A 20894-nucleotide genomic window follows, 5' to 3' on the forward strand; every position below is an offset into this window, starting at 1 on the left:
GGACCTGGTGGGGGGCGAGCATCCCCCAGCATCCCCCCAGGGTCCACGGGCCGGGGCCAGGGTCGACCTCGGAGCGCCTCTAAGGGAGGGCTATTTCAGGGGGCTGCGGTGCTGCGCCTCGGCTCAGCGTCCCTGGAAAAAGAGCGCCCTGGGACTGAGTCGGGGGTCTCGGTTTACGTGTGGGCTCTTGGGCGCATCACCTCAATGCCTAGCGGGAGGCGGGCAACCAGAAAGCCTCTCGTGGCGGGTCAGAGCTCCGAGAGCCGCCCAAACGCTGGTGGGCAGGCGACCCGGGAGGGGCGGCGGGCGGAGGGCACCCGGCGGCCCCTTTAAGCGGGGGCGGCGCGGGCAGGGCGCGGGCAGGGCGCGGGCGGGGGGCGGCGCGAGCCGCGGCCGCCGGGGCGGAGCCAGCGCCGAACCGGTCCCGGAGGCTCGAGACCCCGCCCCGCGCGGGCGATGCCGAGCGGCGCTGCGGGCGGCGGGCGGCGGGGCGCGCAGAGGAGCGGGCCGCGGCGCGGAGGCGGCCGGAGCGCGGCCCCGCCATGGGCTTCCTGCACCAGCTGCAGCTGCTGCTCTGGAAGAACGTGACGCTGAAGCGCCGGAGCCCGGTGAGCGACCCCCCGCGCCGCGGGCCTGCGGGAGCCGGAGTCTGCGCGCACCGGGGCCGGCGGCGCGCTCCCCGCGCGCACGTGCGGTGGCCCAGCCGGGCGCGCGCGGACCCCAGGCGGGCGGGGCGGCGGGTGGTCGCACCTTCCACGCCTGCCCCTGCCGCTGCCCGCGCTCTGGCCTCCGGAGAGGGGGCTCGGCTGTACCCGGCCCGCCGCCCGCGTCCGCTGACATTCGTGGAGCTCGGCTGAGTCACGGGGCGGGCGCCCTCCGCAACGCGCTCTCTCGGGCCAGCCTCAGGGCTGGAAGGTGGCCCCGGGCCCCTGGGGGCGCGGGAGACCCTGCTTCCCTGGGCAGAGGACCGGCTGGGAGTCTGGATCTGGCTCAGAGGCGCTGCAGTCTCTGGGCCCAGCCCTGGCGCCCCTGCAGGGACCCTGTCCCTCCTCCGGGCGCAGCCCTCTGTCCTTGGACAGGCGCCTCTCCTCGCGCACATCCACCGGCCCTTGCTCACGGGCTTGCACCGCGTCCTTGCTGTGCCTGCCTCGGCCAGCCCGGGCCCTGCTGCACGCTTTTGTCCTTTGGGGCCGTCCTCCCTGAAGCGGTCCACTCTCCACTCCCCCCACTTGGCCTCCCCCCGGGACTGGGTCCTGTGACCACCACGCTCCCCAGCTCTCTGCCCTGTGCTCAGGGGCTGAAGCTCTGGTGAGGAGCGGGGCTGGGGCGGTATGGGTGTCATCACGCTGACCGCCACTGCTCTGGCCTTGGGAAGGGCAGGGGCATCTGCTGGCCTGCCTAGCTGGCACCAGCCACATCACAGCAAGGCAGCAAGCCATGGGCAGCTTGGGTTCCTGACAGGACACCGGGGATTTTTCAGGATGGGGCTCAGGGCGGGTTGGGGTCTGGAGATGGAACCTGAGGTGGCGGCATCTTCCTGCTTCTCTGGGGTTTGGGGGCTCCTGTCCCACCTGGCCCTGGGGCCCCTTGAGCTGGCCAGCTCCTGCCTGGGCCCGTCCCCGAGAGGGGTTTCAAAGTGCACAGCGGGAAACCCAGACCTGCAGATGGGCAGGGTAGCCGTCATCACCCTGGCCTGGCAGGATTCCCCTGGGCACCTGGCCCTGGCAGGGAGCCAGGCTTGTGTTCGCTCCCTGCCCACGGCGCCCCAGGCTGACTGGTGCTGGGCTCGTGGATCAGACCTGCAGCCTCTGGCGCTTCCTCCTCCGCTGCAGGTTTTGGGTCACCGGGGCCAGCAGGGCGGGGCGCTGGGGAGGGATTGAGACTGGACGTTGGCATGTGTCAGTGTCACCCCCGAATTCCTGGCAGGGAGGATGGGAGCTGGGAGCAGAGGCCCCAGTGAGGGCCCCAGCATCTCCTGGGCACCCCAGGGCTCAGGGACATGGGCACCTGGCAAGCAGGGGGAGGTGCCCACTGACCTTCACCCAGGAGTAGCCCCCGCATGTCAGGCTGGGCCTCCCCAGAGCCTTCCTTGCCCGGCCCCATGGCGCCCCCAGGGATGGCTGGGCTTGTGGAGGTCCTTGGCCTGTGGCCACAGCACAGCAGGAATTCTTCCTCCAGGGTGGCTGAGGCCTCGCTGCGCTCATGCCAGGGGCTGGGGCAGGCCAGGTGGTGGGCGCACTCCTCCACTTTTCTGGGAGGGTCTTGGGCATCACGGTTGGATCCCTGGACTTGGCTGGCAGAGGGTCTGGCCTGTGTGCTGTGTGCCTCGCTAAGGGTGCGTATGTACCCTGGGGGAAGCCTGGGCTGGGGGGTAGGAACCAAGGATCTCTGTGCCTGGCTTGCTCCATCCTCCCAAGCTCTGTGCCTCGGTTTCTCCATATGTCGGTGTGGACCTAGGTCTGGATAGCGGTCTGTCCTGGGGCTTCTGGCTGCTCCTGGTGGGCGGACCAGGTCCCTGGAGTCAGGGGCAGCGCCTCCGTCCTCAGGCCTCACCTGTTCTCTTCTGGACGCAGCAGGAGGGGCCCGGTGGGGACACACGGGGCACTGGCCCAGCTCCAGCGACAGGGGTCTGGCCACCTTGCAGGCCGCTGGGTGGGGCGCCCAGGTGGGGCTGAACCTGCACTGCCTGTGGTAACCGGACGCCCCTCTGGCCGCCCGCCCGCCAGGCAGGCCTCCCTCCTCCCAGCAGCTCCTGTGCGGCCGTTGCTATAGCAATGAGGAGGCAGCAGGCCTGCTGCTGCAGTTACTGGCGGAGGTGCCCGGTGGCAGGGCGGGGGTGGGTGGGGCCGGTTCAGCGGCCGTGACCCCAGCCGCGCTGGGTGTGCACGCAGCAGGCGCCTGTCCTGGTCCACGATGCCTCCTGGGCTGGCCCCGGGCTGGCTGCTGGCTCAGGGCGGGGGTGGAGGCTGGCACGGGCTGGGGCGGGCATGGGGTGCAGACACACAGCAGGGTGTTCCACACCACAGAGCCCTATTGTCAACCCAGTAAACACAGCAGCATCTGGCCCCGCCCCGGGGGGGACCAGGGCTTGGGCCCTGGGCCAGAGAGAGCGCCGCTGGGTCAGCGCTCTGAAGAGTGTTTGGGTGAGGGGTGAGGCTGAAGGAGCCTTGGTGTCTCTGCAGAAGCTCAGTAGGGCTAGGGGTCAGCACGGGCCCTCAGGTGGGCCAGGGCCCCCCAAAGGGCAGCCAGCCCAAGGTCCTCCTCCTTCCACCGCGCCCTCCCTGAGCCAGGAGGGGTGCAGGTGGGAATAGAGGGAAGTCTGAACCCCGGGCACTTCTTTCCCGCTCCAGGCGGGTCCCAGCAGGGCTCACCTCGGTGCTGAGCCTACAGCCGAGTCGCCCTGGGAACCCTGATCAGAGGCCCCAGGCAGGCAGGGCTGCACCCACCTGAGCCACCTGGGCGGGGGGCAGGGCAGAAGGCACCTGCGTCTCAGGGTCAGGGGGCTGTCAGACCCCTGACCAGGTCTTCCCAGAGGCTCAGGGCCCAGGGCTACAGCCAGGCCCTCCCCTGCTAGGCCTCACCTTCCTAGGAGGGAGGAGGGCTGACCCCAGGGGAGGGTGGGAGACGCAGGCCACTCCAGACTCTGAGATCTTGCCCAGGCGGCCCTGCAGGCAGGCGAGGAGCTGGGCGACGGACGTGTGGGTCCACGTGGGCCACAAGCCGCTTGATTTGTCCCTGCCGGCCTTCAGTGACCACATCTGGACTGGGTGTGGAGACCCAGTCGCTTGAGCCAGAGAACACTGATCCTCTCGCTCCTCAAAGAGGTTCTGGAACGAAGGGGCTGTGATCTTTGTGGCCTTGGGGGTCCTGGGTGGACCTGTGGCCCCTGGGGGGGGGGCATGCAGGGTCCAGTGGGGCTGGGCTGGCCCTGGTCTGTGAGGGCGAGGGGAGTTTGGGTGTGTCCTGTCCAGCCCTGGGCAGGTGGCCTCACTCCGCCCACCCTTTCCAGTGGGTCTTGGCCTTCGAGATCTTCATCCCGCTCGTCCTGTTTTTCATCCTGCTGGGGCTTCGGCAGAAGAAGCCCACCATCTCTGTGAAGGAAGGTGAGGGGCTTCTGGGGGCCCAGCCGGGAGGGGCGGGCAGGCGGCCCTCACGGTGTCTCGCACACCCGTGCGTGTGCACACGGCTCCTCCCAGCACAGGGGTGCCCGTCCCCCGGCGCGGTCCCACGCCCCGCGCCTGGCCGGGCTGGGGAGACCGCGGCGCTGGGTCTCACTGTCTCCTCTGTTCTGTTCTGCCCCCCCCCCCGCCCTGCATGGTGTCTGTCCTCCTCCCGGGCCTGCATGCAGTCTGTAAGTGTGCGGTCGCCTCCCGGCTGGCCCGGGCACCTTCGGGAGCCCTGCGGGGCCTCCTGGTGAAGCTTGCATCCTCCCCTGCCCCTCGCTTGCGCTAATGGCGTCTCCTGGACAGCTGGGTCCTGCAGGGCCCCTGCCTGCTGTCAGGAACAGCTGGCTCAGTGGGGTGGGGGTGGGGTGGTGGGAGGTCAAGGCTGGAGCCCCCCAGACTTCAGTGGCTCCCCGGTCAGGCTCCCTGGTGTCAGCCAGGGTGGGGGTGCCTGGCCCTGCCGTGCAGGGCTGCAGCACCTGGCCGCTGTCCACTCAGACCCAGGGGGCTCCTGCATTCACTCTACTAACCAGCTGGCCAGAGAGGTCAGAGGTCACTGCCCAGGAGGGGCCCCCTGTGCTCCTGAGCCCTGGGGGCAGTGCTGCCGCCTGTTCTTGGGGAAGCACAGCGCTGACCTCGGCTGGGGAGGGAAGAGGGTCGCTCTGGCAGTTGTGGGGAAGGGATGGTGAGATGCACTTTGACCTCTGACCTGCCGGGGTCATCTGCAATAGAACACTTCAGCCGTCTGTTTCCTGTCTGCTGCCTGCAGCTGCTTTTCTTTCTGAGTTTCTCTAAATCTCTATTCTCGGCCTCTGTCTCTTCCCGCCCCGACCCCGCCCCCCACCCCCGGCCCTGGGCCCTCTCGCCTGCCCCCCAGCCTTCTACACGGCGGCGCCCCTCACCTCCGCCGGCATCCTGCCGGTCATGCAGTCGCTGTGCCCCGACGGCCAGCGGGACGAGTTCGGCTTCCTTCAGTACGCCAACTCCACGTGAGTGCCCCGCCCCCGGCGGCCCCACCCCGGGCCTGGGCCCCGCCCCCAGATTCCCCGCCCCGGGCCCCGCCCCCCGGCGGCCCCTCTCCGGGCCTGGCGGCCTGCGGGTGACGGCCGGCGTTGCTGCAGGGTCACACAGCTGCTGGAGCGCCTCAACCGTGTGGTGGAGGAGGGCAACCTGTTTGACCCGGCGAGGCCCAGCCTGGGCTCGGAGCTGGAGGTGCTGCGCCAGCACCTGGAGGCCCTCAGCGCCGGCCCGGACCCCTGGGACGGCCCCGCGGCCCGACCTGCAGGTGCGCCCCGGGGCGGGCCGGGGGTCAGCAGGGTTTGAAGCCGGGCTCAGGCGCTTCCTGCCGCAGGCCCCACGCCCACACCCCTGCCCGGTGCTCACCAAGCGCCCGCTGCCCGTCACTGTGGCCCAGCCACAGTGGGAGCTGCTGGGAGCTCAGCTCGGAGGCCCTCTGGGGCACTCTGGCCCCGGGTGGGGCCGGCCTTCAGCCCCGTCCGTCTGTCTGTCCAGTGTCCTCCTTCTCTCTGGACTCGGTGGCCAGGGACAGGTGGGAGCTGCGGCGCTTCCTGACGCAGAACCTGTCGCTGCCTGACAGTGCGGCCCGGGCCCTGCTGGCCGCCCAGGTGGACCTGCCCGAGGTGAGGGCTGGAAGCCTCAGTGGGGCGCCTGTGTCTTCTCCTGGGAGTCCCCCGCCCTGGCCCTCCCCTGGCTCCCACGGGGTGCAGGGCTCCTGTGTCTGCTCCTGGGGGAGCCCCCAGCCTGGACCCCCGCCCTGGCGCTCTGCTGACTCCCCTGGGGGTGCAGGGCTGGAGCCCCAGCTGAACCGCGACCCCCTTGCACTCAGGTCTACCGCCTGCTTTTCGGCCCTTCGCCTGGCCTGGACGGAGGGTCAGGGCCCCCCAGGAATCAGCAGCCCCTGTTCCGGATGGAGGTGAGGGGCACACGCTGCCTGCTTCTGGGTGAAGAGAGGGCTCTCCTGGAGGGTGAGGGCTCCCCAGGAGGGTGAGGGGTCCCCTGGAGGGTGAGGGGTTCCCAGGAGGGTGAGGGGTCCCCTGGGGGGTGAGGGGTCCCTTGGAGGGTGAGGGCTCCCCTGGAGTTGGTGCCTGTCACAGGGAGGCAGGGTGGGAATGCGTCTCTATCCCTCCCCCTGCCCCCACTTGCTGTTGCAGGACCTGGGTGGTCTCGAACCCGGCCCGCTGGGTGGGGCAGGGTGAGGCCCTGGGCCGTCTGGGCCAGGCCTTTGGTGTCCTCTTGGCTGGGGCACCTTTTCAGCCGTTCCCCTGCACCCTGCCCCTAGGAGCTGCTGCTGGCTCCTGCCCTCCTGGAGCAGCTCACGTGCATGCCAGGCTCCAGGGAGCTGGGTCGGGTCCTCACTGTGCCCCGGGGTCAGCAGACAGCGCTGCAGGGTTACCGGGACGCAGTCTGCAGAGGGCAGGCTGTGGCGCGTGCCCACCGCTTCTCGGAGCTGGCTGCTGAGCTCCGGAACCAACTGGATGCGGCCAAGATCGCCCAGCAGGTGAGGCCTGCCCGCCAGCCAGCCTGCAGATCTGGCACCTGGGCTGTGCTTGGGTCCCCTGCCCCGGGCCTTCGGTCCAGCCTGTCTCCCCATCCCTGGTCGGCACTCCTTGACCCCCAGGCTGCTCCCCTGCTCGCCTCCTGTGTCTCCTGCGGGTGTCCTCCCTGTTCCACGCTGACCTCAGCCGCCCCTGCAGAGCAGCCCCCAGACCCTGCGCCCTCCCCTGGGCCTGCGTCTGCCCACTCACCCTGTTTCCCCTCAGCTGGGCCTGAACGGCCCCAATGGCTCTGCTGCCCCGCAGCAGCCGCCACCCCCACCGCGGCTGCAGGCGCTCCTGGAGGACCTGCTGGACGCCCAGAAGGTCCTGCGGGACGTGGACGTCCTCTCGGCCCTGGCCTTGCTGCTGCCTCAGGGCGCCTGCGCAGGCCGGGCTCCTGGGCCCGCAGCCAGCGGCCCTGGCGGGGCGGCCAACAGCACTGGGGCTGGGGCGGGCCCCAGCTCCAACAGCACGGCCGAGGAGGGGGCCCCGCCCGCTGCAGCCCCGGCCCCCTCGGACGCGCTGCAGGGCCAGTGCTCCGCCTTCGTGCAGCTCTGGGCCGGCCTGCAGCCCATCCTGTGTGGCAACAACCGGTAGGTGGGTGGCAGGGGGCGGGGGTGAGGAAGGCGGGGGGCGCTGGGCCTGCCCCCAGGCCTGGCTCTGACACCCCCTCCCTGGTCCCGGCCCACGGTCCCCCACTCCCTGCCAATGGTTTGCCACCTGCACCCGCTCGGAAGCCCCGCGCTCACCCCTCCCTGCCGGTGCCCCGTCCCACGAGTCTCGCCTGCTTGCCCCAGCACCATCGAGCCCGAGGCGCTGAGAAGGGGCAACATGAGCTCCCTGGGCTTCACGAGCAAGGAGCAGCGGAACCTGGGCCTCCTCGTACACCTCATGACCAGCAACCCCAAGATCCTGTACGCGCCCGCGGGCTCCGAGGCAGACCGTGTCATTCTCAAGGTTTGCACCTTGGGCTGCCCGTGTCCTCTGGGGCAGGAACTGAGGGAGCTGGGCAGAGGGCTCTGCAGGCTGGGGGCGTCAGTGGGGGGGCGGCTGGTGGTAGAATTGGCATGAGAGGGGTGCAGCCCTAGCTCTTGAGGACTCCGGGGCTTGGCTCTCTGGGCAAGGGGACCTGTGAGCAAGTTCTAGGTGCGGGGGCACTTTGAAGGATGGCCGAGCATGGCCAGGGCTGGGCAGCACTGGTGAGGAGAGAGGAGGGCCACAGGCAGAAACCGTCCAGAGCCTTGTCCAGGGCAGGGCAGCTGCGTGGTTTGGGACCAGCTGAGGGCACAGTGTCTGTGGCCCTCCCAGGTTGCAGTCTGGAAGAAGTAGAAACCAGGGCTGGAAATGGCCCAGGAAGGGGAGGGGCTGTGGAGGGCATCTCTAGGATGAGCATGGGGGAAGATAAGAGCCAAGTGTCAGGGCCGCTCAAGAGATACATGGAGAGGTCCCACAAAGGGGCGAGGAAGACACCGCTGGTGGCAGGGGGTGGGGAGGCTGTGCTTTCCTGGGAGCCGGGCAGAGGGGGTTTCAGGGGAGGCGCTGAGCAGAGGCCTGGGAGGGGAGGGCTCGGAGCTTCCAGGGGCCATCTGGCCAGACCTAGATTGGTGGTTGGTGGGGACTGGCCAGTGGGTGGCCTCCAGCCATGGAGGGAGGTAAGGAGTGAGAACCCCCCCTTGCTGGCTGGGGTCCTTCCATGAGCCCCATGCTCTGCCCTCACCCTCTGCAGGCCAATGAGACCTTCGCCCTTGTAGGCAACGTGACTCACTACGCCCAGGTGTGGCTCAACATCTCGGCAGAGATCCGCGGCTACCTGGAGCAGGGAAGGCTGCAGCAACATCTGCGCTGGCTGCAGCAGGTGCTGGGGGGCTGGGCTGGGGTGGTGTGGCAGGGACCCGCCTTGGCCAGCCCAGGCCACCCTCTGAACCGGTCTCCCCCTCCCCCAGTATGTGGCCGAGCTGCGGCTGCACCCAGAGGCACTGAGGCTGTCACCCGAGGAGCTGCCGCCTGCCCTGCGCCAGGACAACTTCTCACTGCCCAACGGCTCAGTCCTCCTGCAGCAGCTGGACACCATCGACAATGCGGCCTGCGGCTGGATTCAGTTCATGTCCAAGGTGGGTGGGTGGGCCCCGCGAGGCCCTGCGGCTGCCCAGGTCGCCTCTCACGACGCCCCTCTTCTAGGTGAGTGTGGACATCTTCAAGGGTTTTCCAGATGAGGAGAGCATTGTCAACTACACCCTTAACCAGGCCTACCAGGATAATGTCACCGTGTTCGCTAGTGAGCCAGCCCCCTGGGCAGGTCCCCAGCCTGGGTCCCCCGCCTCTCCCCTGCCCAAGACCTTCCCGTCCAGTACCCCGTTATGGTCAGTCGCCGGCCCCGCCCCACCCTCAGCCCGCCCCGCCCGGCCGGCCCCGCCCCACCCCCGGCCCCGCCCCGCCTGCCCGGCCCCGCCCCCACCCTTGGCCCCGCCCCAGCCGGCCGGCCCCGCCGTCCCTCTCCCTTCCTCGGCCCCGCCCCTCATCTCCCCCTCTCCGCCCCACCCCTCCTCCTGTCCCAGGTGTGATCTTCCAGACCCGCAAGGACGGCTCCTTGCCGCCCCACGTGCACTACAAGATCCGCCAGAATTCAAGCTTCACGGAGAAAACCAACGAGATCCGCCGGGCCTACTGGCGGCCAGGGCCCAACACCGGCGGCCGCTTCTACTTTCTATATGGCTTCGTCTGGATCCAGGGTGAGGGCCGACCCTGGGGCCGCGGGGGGCCACGGGGGGCTGCGGGGGCCGGGGTGCAGCCTTTGCTGACTGCCGTCCTCTTGCTCCTCCCACCCGCAGACATGATGGAGCGCGCCATCATCGACACCTTCGTGGGCCACGACGTGGTGGAGCCAGGCAACTACGTGCAGATGTTTCCTTACCCCTGCTATACGCGGGACGAGTGAGTGCAGAGGAGCGCTGGGCGAGCGCTGGGGCCTGTCCACCGGCCTCCGCCTCACGCCCCTCCCTCCCCCCAGCTTTCTGTTTGTCATCGAGCACATGATGCCGCTCTGCATGGTGATTTCCTGGGTCTACTCTGTGGCCATGACCATCCAGCACATCGTGGCAGAGAAGGAGCACCGGCTGAAGGAGGTGGGGGATGGGAGGTGGGGGGAAGAGGGGAGGGCTGGAGGTGGGGGGGGATGGAGACAGGGGAGAGGTGGAGAGGAGGACAGGTGGGGGGCAGCTGTGGGCAGCCCTCCCTCCCCTGGCCGAGTGCCCTGCCGCCCTCGCGCAGGTGATGAAGACCATGGGCCTGAACAATGCGGTGCACTGGGTGGCCTGGTTCATCACGGGCTTCGTGCAGCTCTCCATCTCGGTGACGGCGCTGACCGCCATCCTCAAGTACGGCCAGGTCCTGGCGCACAGCCACGTGCTCATCATCTGGCTCTTCCTGGCTGTCTACGCCGTGGCCACCATCATGTTCTGGTGAGCGCTGTGTGGCCGCAGCGGGCGGGCGGGAGGGGGGCTTGCTTCCAGTGAGGATCCAGGACTCGGGTGTGGTTGACGGCCCATGGCCCCACCTGCCCCCAGCTTCCTGGTGTCCGTGCTGTACTCCAAGGCCAAGCTGGCCTCGGCCTGCGGTGGCATCATCTACTTCCTGAGCTACGTGCCCTACATGTACGTGGCTATCCGTGAGGAGGTGGCCCACGACAAGATCACCGCCTTCGAGAAGTGCATCGCGGTGAGGGTCATGGCGGTGGCCCAGGCTTGGGGGTGTCCGGCCTCCTTTCCCGCACTGACACTGCTGTCTCCTCAGTCCCTGATGTCCACGACTGCCTTTGGCCTGGGCTCCAAGTACTTCGCTCTGTACGAGGTGGCGGGCGTGGGCATCCAGTGGCACACGTTCAGCCAGTCTCCTGTGGAAGGCGATGACTTCAACCTGCTCTTGGCTGTCACCATGCTGATGGTAGATGCGGTCGTCTATGGGGTGCTCACGTGGTACATAGAGGCTGTACACCCAGGTACCGAGCCCTTTGGAGGGGAGGGGAATAGGAGAAGGGGGCTGTCTCTAGGGGAACACATGGCCTGGGGGGACAGTGACCCCAGGCCCTGGTTCAGCCTCCCCTCTCCCCATAGGCATGTACGGGTTGCCCCGGCCCTGGTACTTCCCACTGCAGAAGTCCTACTGGCTGGGCAGTGGGCGGACGGAGGCATGGGAGTGGAACTGGCCGTGGGCTCGCGCCCCCCGCCTCAGCGTCATGGAGGAGGATCAAGCCTGTGCCATGGAGAGCCGGCGCTTGGGTGAGTGGACACCAGGGTGGGCACTGGGGCAGTTGCTGACTTTGGGGGGGTTGGGGACAGCCCTGTGCTGACTCTAAGCCCCGGTGCAGAGGAGACACGGGGCATGGAAGAGGAACCCACCCACCTGCCACTGGTGGTCTGCGTGGACAAGCTCACCAAAGTCTATAAGAATGACAAGAAGCTGGCTTTGAACAAGCTGAGCCTCAACCTGTATGAGAATCAGGTCGTGTCCTTCCTGGGCCACAACGGGGCTGGCAAGACCACCACCATGTGCGTGTTGGCGGGTGGGTGGCAGGGAGGGCTCCCTGCAGGAGGTGGGGCCGTGACCTCACCTGTCTGCCCAGGTCTATCCTCACTGGCCTGTTCCCACCAACGTCGGGCTCGGCCACCATCTACGGGCACGACATCCGCACCGAGATGGACGAGATCCGCAAGAACCTGGGCATGTGTCCCCAGCACAACGTGCTCTTCGACCGGCTCACGGTGGAGGAGCATCTCTGGTTCTACTCCAGGCTCAAGAGCATGGCCCAGGAGGAGATCCGCAAGGAGATGGACAAGTGGGTGGGGCTTGGGCGGGTCGCGAGGCTGCAGGCAGCAGCACCCGCTGCTCCCACGGCTCACCTCCCATCTGCCCTCAGGATGATCGAGGACCTGGAGCTCTCCAACAAACGGCACTCGCTGGTGCAGACGCTGTCCGGCGGCATGAAGCGCAAGCTCTCGGTGGCCATCGCCTTCGTGGGCGGCTCCCGGGCCATCATCCTGGATGAGCCCACGGCCGGCGTGGACCCATACGCGCGCCGTGCCATCTGGGACCTGATCCTGAAGTACAAGCCGGGTGAGCGGGCGCCGAAGGTGGGGAGAGTGGGCCCCTGCCTGGCCCCACCTGGCTGCCCCTCTGATCCCCGTCTCCCCCAGGCCGCACCATCCTCCTGTCCACCCACCACATGGACGAGGCTGACCTGCTCGGGGACCGCATTGCCATCATCTCCCACGGGAAGCTCAAGTGCTGCGGCTCGCCGCTGTTCCTCAAGGGCGCCTACGGGGACGGCTATCGCCTCACGCTGGTCAAGCGGCCTGCCGAGCCCGGGGGCCCCCAAGGTCTGTGCGGAAGCCACCTGCCCCAGACCCCTCCTCAAGACCAGTGAGGTTGAGGGGCTGGGCTCTCACCATTGCCCAGTGGGCCCAGGGTGCTGGTTGGGCCTGGCCCACCCTCTCCCCCAGCCCCTGAGTGAAGCCCTCCCTACCTTCCCAGAGCCAGGGCTGACAGCCAGCCCCCCAGGTCCGGCCCAGCTGAGCAGCTGCTCCGAGTCCCAGGTTTCCCAGTTCATCCGCAAGCATGTGGCCTCCTGCTTGCTGGTCTCAGACACCAGCACGGAGCTCTCCTACATCCTGCCCAGTGAGGCCGCCAAGAAGGGGGCCTTTGAGCGCCTCTTTCAGGTGCGTGAGTCTGGGCTGGGCTGATGGAGGAGGTGGGACTCGGGGCAGAGGTCTGTAGGAAGTGGGGGCGACCAAGGAGGTGTGTTCAGCAGAAGAGGTGGTTCTGGGCTCAGGGGCGGGGCCAGCAGAGGGGTGTGGTGGGGCGGGGCCAGTAGAGGAGGCGGGGCTGCCCAAGAGGTGGGCCTCACGCAGCTCTTTCACAGCACCTGGAGCACAGTCTGGATGCACTGCACCTGAGCAGCTTTGGGCTGATGGATACGACACTGGAGGAAGTGTTCCTTAAGGTGTCGGAGGAGGACCAGTCGCTGGAGAACAGTGAGGCAGGTGAGACTCCAGAGCTGCTGATCAGCTCTGCCCCCATCCCCTGGCTCCGTCAGCTCTGAGCACGAGCCTGGGGTTGTCACTCTTTCCCTGTCTCTGGGGGCCAAGGGTTTTAGGTGTGGACACGGAGCAGGACGCCCCAGGTTCAGGCTGGGGCCGGAGCCTGGGGTGGGTGGGTGAGTGTGGAGTCTGGGGTTCCCAACAGGCCTGCAGGTGAAGGCCGCCCTGAGTCCCCATGCGTCTCCCCTGGCCCCTCTGCAGATGTGAAAGAGTCCAGGAAAGATGTATTGCCGGGGGCTGCGGACCCGGTGTCGGGGGAGGGTCCCGCCGGCAACCTGGCACGGTGCGCGGAGCTGGCCCAGTCACAGGCGTCGCTGCAGTCCGCGTCCTCGGTGGGCTCTGCCCGTGGTGATGAGGGGGCCGGCTACACCGATGTCTATGGCGACTACCGCCCCCTCTGCGACAACTTGCAGGACCCTGACAATGTCAGCTTGCAAGGTGGGGGCTGTTGGGTACAGCTGGGAGGGTCCCTGGAGGGTGGAGCTGGTCCGTGCTCAGCTCCTGCCTCCCATGCAGAGGCGGAGGCGGAGACCCTCGCGCGGGTTGGCCAGGGCAGCCGCAAGCTGGAGGGCTGGTGGCTGAAGGTGCGCCAGTTCCACGGGCTCCTGGTGAAGCGCTTCCACTGCGCCCGGCGCAACTCCAAGGCACTGTCCTCTCAGATCCTGCTCCCCGCCTTCTTCGTCTGCGTGGCTATGACCGTGGCACTCTCCGTTCCAGAGATCGGTACAGCTGCCTGGCCAGGCACCTGGACATCCGCCTGCTCGGAAGCTACGTGGGGGGGCCCTGGGCGTGGCAGCTGAGGCTGTTGGGCACACTCTGGGGTTTCATTGGGGTGCAGACCCCAAGCTTGGGTCCCCTGTGGGTACTAGGAAGAAGGGACCCAGGCCTGCGGGTTGCTGGCAGGCTGTAGGAACTTGCTGAGGCTTCCCCGTGTATCCCACCAGGCGACCTGCCCCCGCTGGTCCTGTCCCCCTCCCAGTACCACAACTACACGCAGCCCCGTGGCAACTTCATCCCCTACGCCAACGAGGAGCGCCGGGAATACCAGTGAGCCACCAGTGGGGCCGCAGTGGGGGGTGGGGGCTAGTGCGGGGGCTGGGGGGCTGGCCCGACCCCCACCTGGACTCACTCTCTGCTTTCCCAGCTTGCGACTGTCCCCCGACGCCGGCCCCCAGCAGCTGGTGGGCACCTTCCGGCTGCCGTCGGGGGTGGGCGCCACCTGTGTGCTCAAGTCTCCGGCCAATGGCTCGCTGGGGTCCACGCTGAACCTGAGCAGCGGCGAGTCGCGCCTGTTGGCCGCGCGGTTCTTCGACAGCATGTGCCTGGAGTCCTTCACACAGGGGCTGCCGCTGTCCAACTTCGTGCCGCCCCCGCCCTCGCCTGCCCCGTCCGACTCCCCCGTGACCCTGGACGAGGACCTGCTGCCCACCTCCGGGCCAGGTACTGGCTAGTGGGGCCGCCTGGGGCTCGGGAAAGCAGGGGCCGGGCTGACCGTGTGCTCTGCCTGCAGAGAACTGGACGTCGGCGCCCTCCCTTCCACACCTGGTGCGGGAGCCCATCCGCTGTACCTGCTCTGGGCAGGGCACCGGCTTCTCCTGCCCCGGCGGTGTGGGTGGGCACCCGCCCCAGATGCGGGTGGTCACGGGCGACATCCTGACCGACATCACCGGCCACAACGTCTCCGAGTACCTGCTCTTCACCTCTGACCGCTTCCGGCTGCACCGGTGAGCAGAGGGGAGGGGCGTGCCGGCCATGGATGGGGAGCGGACCCCCATTGCCCGCCTGGCCTCACGGGTGGTCGGCTTGCCACCCAGGTACGGGGCCATCACCTTTGGCAACGTCCAGAAGTCCATCCCAGCCTCGTTTGGGGCCCGGGCCCCAGCTATGGTGCGGAGAATTGCAGTACGCCGGGCTGCCCAGGTGAGCCCCGCTTGGCCCCAGGCCCTGCCGCGTCCCACCCTCTCCCAAGGTCTGCAGGGACGACAGGCTCTGGGGGGTCTCTGTGTGCCCCCTCAGGTTTTCTACAACAACAAGGGCTACCACAGCATGCCCACCTACCTCAACAGCCTCAACAATGCCATCTTGCGTGCCAACCTGCCCAAGGGCAAGGGCAACCCTGCGGCCTACGGTGGGTGAGCGGGACGGGGTGGGTGAGCGGGACGGGGTGGGTGGCGTGGGGCAGGGTGGGTGAGTGGGACGGGGTGGGTGAGCGGGACGGGGTAGGTGGCGAGGGGCGGGCGGCAGGCAGAGCAGGTCCTGAGGCTGCCCCTTGCTGCAGGCATCACCGTCACCAACCACCCGATGAACAAGACGAGCGCCAGCCTCTCTCTGGATTACCTGTAGGTGTAGGCGGGGGTGGGGGCAGGGTGCTGCCGCGGGGCCGCGTGCCGGGCAGGGCTGAGGGCCTCCTCGCCCCCAGGCTGCAGGGCACCGATGTGGTCATCGCCATCTTCATCATCGTGGCCATGTCCTTCGTGCCGGCCAGCTTCGTGGTCTTTCTGGTGGCCGAGAAGTCCACCAAGGCCAAGCATCTGCAGTTTGTCAGCGGCTGCAACCCCATCATCTACTGGCTGGCCAACTACGTGTGGGACATGGTGTGCCCCCAGACCCCCGGCTGTCCCCCACGCCCCCGCCCCTCGCTGGGCCCCCCATCCTGCCCTGGGGACCCTCACCCCTGCCCCCAGGCCTCTCCGCCTCTGGCCCCTCACCTGCCACCCCTGCTCTGGTAGCTGAACTACCTGGTCCCGGCCACCTGCTGCGTCCTCATCCTGTTTGTGTTTGACCTGCCGGCCTACACGTCCCCCACCAACTTCCCGGCCGTGCTCTCCCTGTTCCTGCTCTACGGGTAAGGGGGTGATGGTGGGGGCTGTGGGGGGGGGCGATGGCGGAGGGGGCAGCACAGGGGGGCGGATGGCCCAGTGACGCTGCCTGGCTGCCGCCCACAGGTGGTCCATCACCCCCATCATGTACCCGGCCTCCTTCTGGTTCGAGGTCCCCAGCTCGGCCTACGTGTTTCTCATCGTCATCAACCTCTTCATCGGCATCACCGCCACCGTGGCCACCTTCCTGCTGCAGCTCTTTGAGCATGACAAGGTGGCCCGGGGTGGTGGGGTGGGGGGCTGCGGGGCTGAGGCTGTGCCCTGACACCCGCCCTGTGACCCTACAGGACCTGAAGGTTGTCAACAGTTACCTGAAGAGCTGCTTCCTCATCTTCCCGAACTACAACCTGGGCCACGGGCTCATGGAGATGGCGTACAACGAGTACATCAATGAGTACTACGCCAAGATCGGTGAGGCTGCGGGGCTGACAGCACGGCCCCTGGGGAGGCGGGGCGAGCGGGTGCTCCCGAGGCCCCAGCCCTGAGCCAGCTGCCCCACAGGCCAGGTTGACAAGATGAAGTCTCCCTTCGAGTGGGACATCGTCACCAGGGGCCTGGTGGCCATGACCGTCGAGGGCTTTGTGGGCTTCCTCCTGACCATCATGTGTCAGTACAACTTCCTGCGGCAGCCGCAGTGAGTGCTGGGGGCCCTGCGGGTGGGAGCGGGGCTGGGCGCTGCCCTCCGGCGTGGCCATGGCGTGTAGGCACCGGCAGCGTCAGCCACGTGCTGCCCCTCCTGCCCCCCAGGCGCATGCCCGTGTCCACAAAGCCCGTGGAGGACGACGTGGACGTGGCCAGCGAGCGGCAGCGAGTGCTCAGGGGAGACGCCGACAACGACATGGTCAAAATCGAGAACCTGACCAAGGTGGGCCCTGGGCGGCTGGGGGCGGGGCCCGGGGAAGGCCGGGGCCCAGGCCGGAGCTCGGGGGGCCTGCTGAGCGGCCACCCCCTCACCTCCACCAGGTGTACAAGTCGCGGAAGATTGGCCGCATCCTCGCCGTGGACCGCCTGTGCCTGGGCGTGCGTCCTGGCGAGTGCTTTGGCCTCCTGGGTGTCAACGGCGCGGGCAAGACCAGCACCTTCAAGATGCTGACGGGCGACGAGAGCACGACGGGGGGCGAGGCCTTCGTCAATGGGCACAGGTGCGGGCGGGCAGGCGGGCGCGCGGGTGGGCGGGCTGGCGGCGGCCCCGGTGCTGACGGCACTGCTGTGTCCCCAGCGTGCTCAAGGACCTGCTCCAGGTGCAGCAGAGCCTGGGCTACTGCCCGCAGTTCGACGCCCTGTTCGACGAGCTCACGGCCCGAGAGCACCTGCAGCTGTACACGAGGCTCCGGGGCATCGCCTGGAAGGACGAGGCGCGGGTGAGGGTCGCCCCGCGGGAGAGGCGGCCGGCGTGGGGGTGGGGGTGGGGCCCTGACATCCCCGTCACTCCCAGGTGGTGAAGTGGGCCCTGGAGAAACTGGAGCTGACCAAATATGCCGACAAGCCCGCCGGCACCTACAGCGGAGGGAATAAGCGGAAGCTGTCAACAGCCATTGCCCTCATCGGGTACCCAGCGTTCATCTTCCTGGTGAGCCCAGGGGTGGCATTGAGGGGAGGATGGGGGATGGGGAGAATGAGGGCTGGGGTGGGATGGGGAGGATGGGGATGGGATGGGATGGGATGGGGAAGATGGGGAATGGGGGAGGATGGGAGATGGAGTGGGTTGGGGGTCAGGTACCCCAACCTTCATCTTCCTGGTGAGCCCAGGGGTGGGATGAAGGTCAGTACCCCATCTTTGTGTTTTTGGTGAGCTGGGTGGGAAGCAGCTGGTGGGGCCAGCTGGGGTGGATGGGGTACAGTGGCTGAGCCTGGCACCACCCCCAGGACGAGCCTACCACAGGCATGGACCCCAAGGCCCGGCGCTTCCTCTGGAACCTCATCTTGGACCTCATCAAGACGGGGCGCTCAGTGGTGCTGACTTCACACAGGTCCGTCCCTGCCCCCGCTCCACCCCCCCACAGGCCCCCGCACTCTTTGCCAGCCTGTGGGTCTCGCCCACAGCATGGAGGAGTGTGAGGCGCTATGCACGCGGCTGGCCATCATGGTGAACGGGCGCCTGCGCTGTCTGGGCAGCATCCAGCATCTGAAGAACCGGTGAGACCCGGGGGCGGGGGCTTGGAGGGGAGGGGCACGGGGGGTCGGAGCGGGGGCCTGGGGAAGGGGCACGGGGGCGGGGCCTGGGGGAGGGGCACGGGGCGGGGCTGGGGAGGGGCACAGCGGGGCGGGGAGGGGGGCGCCCATGCGGACAGGGCCCCACCAGGGAGCCACAGGCTGTTGACGAGCCAGGCCAAGACTGGGCCCCTCTGCTGGCTGGGGTGTGGCCACGAGCCTGTCCCGCAGGTTCGGGGACGGCTACATGATCACGGTGAGGACCAAGAGCAGCCAGAACGTGAAGGACGTGGTGCGGTTCTTCAACAGGAACTTCCCGGAGGCCGTCCTCAAGGTGGGCAAGGCCTGGGGGGTGGGAGGGGGCACCACCCGAGCGGCCTCTGACCTCTGTGCCCCCCAGGAGCGGCACCACACGAAGGTGCAGTACCAGCTCAAGTCCGAGCACATCTCGCTGGCGCAAGTGTTCAGCAAAATGGAGCAGGTGGTGGGCGTGCTGGGCGTCGAGGACTATTCGGTCAGCCAGACCACCCTGGACAACGTGAGTGCCCCGGGCCCGGGCCGCCCTCCCCCTGGGCCGGCTCCCCGCCCACCCCCTTGCCCCCACCCACCAGGTGTTCGTGAACTTCGCCAAGAAGCAGAGCGACAATCTGGAGCAGCAGGAGACGGAGCCACCCTCGGGCCTGCAGTCGCCGCTGGGCCGCCTGCTCAGCCTGTTCCGGCCGCGGCCTCCCCCTACTGAGCTGCGGGCGCTGGTGGCCGACGAACCCGAGGACCTGGACACGGAGGACGAGGGCCTCATCAGCTTCGAGGAGGAGAGGGTGAGCCGGGGGCCGGGGTCAGGGCCGCGGGCTGGCCAGGGGGCCGGGCTCGGGTTGGGAGGCGGGGCCGGGCTCGGGAGAGGGCGGGGCCGGGCTCGGGAGAGGGCGGGGCCGGGCTCGGGAGAGGGCGGGGCCGGGCTCGGGAGGGGCGTGGCCGAGCTGGGGCGGGAGCGGGGCCTCGGACCCCTGCTGGTTTGAGCTTGTGGGGCAGAGGGACCCACCTGATACTCGGGAGTAGAGTGGACCTGGGAGGCCCGGGTGCAGTCAGGGGAGACAGACCACGCCGACCTCCTAGCACCTTGGAAACGGAGAGCATTTTGGAGCCAGGCAGAGCTGAGGTGGGCGGAACAGAGCCTGAAAACAGCAGCCACCGGCCTGGCAGGGGCAGACCACGGGGATGGGGGCGGGGGCGGGAGCACCGAGAGGTAGCTCGGGGCGGACAGAGGCAGGAGAGCCGGCGAGAGGGCCGGCCTGGGGCGGGTGCGGGCTCACACACCCCAGCCAGCCTGTCGCTGTCCACCAGGCCCAGCTCTCCTTCAACACGGACACGCTCTGCTGACCGCCGGAGTTGGGTCGAGGTTAGCGGTGGGAACAGAAGTCAGGCGGTGGCCGAGGTCCCACGTGTGCCCCCCCACCCCACGCCCACCTGCCAGGCCCTGGAGCGGGCGGTCCAGGACCAAGGGCTTCAGCCCCCTCCAACCCCCCTCGGCCGCCGCACCGCCCTCCCCTCGTTGTGCCAAAGGCCGGCCCGGCCCCGGGCTGCGCACACCCTCAGCCTGCTCTGCCTTAAAGCCTTGGGGTCTGGCCGGCCCCTGGCCTCTGCCCATGCCCAGCTCTGCCCACCACTCCCAGGGCCGCGGGGTACCCGGGCTGCCAGGACCGCCCGACCTCTCCTGGCGGGACCTGGCGTCCCCATGGGCTGAGCTCTTAGACCCAGTTTGGTTGGTGGCTGCTGCCAGCCTTGGGCTGAGGGGAGGGGTGGGTTCGGCCCCACCCAAGGCACCTATTTATTTTGCTTTAGGATAAGGCTCCCTCACCCTGGCTTCCTGCAGGGAGGCCGTTGTCGTGGACCGGGCAGTGGGCTGCCGGGGGCAGCGGGCCAGGTAGCAGGAATGGAGAAGCTGGCCCCACCGGCTGGGCGAGGGGCCTGACCCCCTCCCCACCCCTCCTGCTGCCATTGCCCTCCCCCCAGCTTGGCCCCCTGCCCTCCCACCTGGGAGCCAGACCTGTACATAGCGCACAGATGTTTGTTTTAAATAAATAAAAAAAGTCCACGCAAGCCTGTGTGTGTGGGGTGGGGTGTGGGGTGACGGGGGCCCACTGGATGCCAGGACACAGCACCTGCCCGCAGGCACTGGGCTCAGGCTGGGGGAGGAAGACGGGGTCAGCCTGGAGGAGGGGCTGGGCTCCTCTCCCCTCACTGTCCCTTCTAACCAGAGCTGTCAGTGCTATTGGAAAGGGCCCGCGGGCAGGGGCTCAAGAGAGACGAGTTTCCCCCAGATGTGAGGCCCCGCGGGGGCCCTGAAGGGGAAGGTGGGCAGCTGCACGGGCCCCTCCGGCGTCTGCTCTGCGGATGTGGCAGGGGTGGCGGGGAGGGTTAGAGGATCCAAGCGCCCCGGGGAGGTTGTGGTCCTATTAAGGTTGGTAAACGGGTTTGTTCTCACTTTTTTAAAAACATGGTAGGCATTTCAGACAACACAAGCGGATAGAAAGCACAGATGGCCTGTCTGTGTTTCTAGTGTCAGAGGTCATTCTGCAGGATACACGCGTAGGCTCAGAGTCACAGGTATGAACGCATGGTATTTTCAGTTTGTTGGGTTTCTCTCTCCCTCTTGGCCTGGTTTGCTAGGGCCACCCTAACAGAGTACCACGACCAAGCAGCTTAAACACCAGACACCTACTCTCTCACCATCTGGGGCCAGAAATTCAAGATCGAGGTGCTGGCAGGTTGGATCCTCCTGAGGCCATGGGTGGCAAGAGCTCCCTGTTCTCCCAGCTGCTGGGGGTCTTGTGGCCGTCTCCGGTGTCCAGTAGGAACATCGCCTGGTTCTCTGCCTCCAGCTCTACACGGGGTTCTCCATCTGCATGTGTGAAGGTGTCCACATCTGCCCTTTTTATGGGGACGTGGTCATACGGGGCTAACGCCTATTGCCATGACCTCATCTTGATCACCCTCATCTCCAAATACAGTCACATTCTGAGGGTGGGGGCTGGGGGGAGGACCCGAACATGTGAA

The 20894-nt window shown here is 68.0% G+C and overlaps 1 protein-coding gene across 3 annotated transcripts; it reads left to right on the forward strand.

The window, feature by feature from the left end:
- Positions 1 to 455: 455 nt before the first annotated feature.
- On the forward strand, positions 456 to 19942 carry ABCA2 (ATP binding cassette subfamily A member 2). 3 transcript variants are annotated; one of them, XM_043916264.1, is made up of 50 exons: positions 456 to 608; positions 4010 to 4103; positions 4349 to 4351; positions 5041 to 5152; positions 5285 to 5448; positions 5676 to 5803; positions 6010 to 6096; positions 6463 to 6681; positions 6944 to 7311; positions 7516 to 7675; positions 8445 to 8573; positions 8662 to 8829; positions 8897 to 8993; positions 9274 to 9447; positions 9547 to 9649; positions 9726 to 9840; positions 9986 to 10176; positions 10282 to 10432; positions 10508 to 10712; positions 10828 to 10992; positions 11082 to 11262; positions 11337 to 11549; positions 11631 to 11827; positions 11908 to 12090; positions 12245 to 12429; positions 12633 to 12753; positions 13012 to 13248; positions 13327 to 13533; positions 13755 to 13857; positions 13955 to 14250; positions 14321 to 14534; positions 14625 to 14730; positions 14827 to 14938; positions 15089 to 15149; positions 15230 to 15404; positions 15540 to 15655; positions 15756 to 15903; positions 15977 to 16100; positions 16191 to 16323; positions 16437 to 16554; positions 16653 to 16831; positions 16909 to 17050; positions 17125 to 17259; positions 17556 to 17659; positions 17733 to 17825; positions 18072 to 18174; positions 18241 to 18378; positions 18452 to 18658; positions 19182 to 19236; positions 19680 to 19942. In XM_043916264.1, the coding sequence occupies exons 1-49, from the start codon at positions 543 to 545 to the stop codon at positions 19215 to 19217; spliced, it is 7266 nt and encodes a 2421-aa protein (XP_043772199.1). In that variant the 5' UTR covers positions 456 to 542; the 3' UTR covers positions 19218 to 19236; positions 19680 to 19942. The 3 variants fall into 3 exon arrangements, with proteins under 3 accessions (XP_043772199.1, XP_043772198.1, XP_043772200.1); XM_043916263.1 differs by having other exon boundaries at positions 19182 to 19942; XM_043916265.1 differs by lacking the exon at positions 4349 to 4351 and having other exon boundaries at positions 19182 to 19942.
- The last annotated feature ends 952 nt before the right edge of the window (positions 19943 to 20894 follow it).

Source organism: Cervus elaphus, chromosome 11 (genome assembly GCF_910594005.1).
Source record: "Cervus elaphus chromosome 11, mCerEla1.1, whole genome shotgun sequence".
In the NCBI taxonomy this organism is placed as follows: domain Eukaryota; kingdom Metazoa; phylum Chordata; class Mammalia; order Artiodactyla; family Cervidae; genus Cervus; species Cervus elaphus.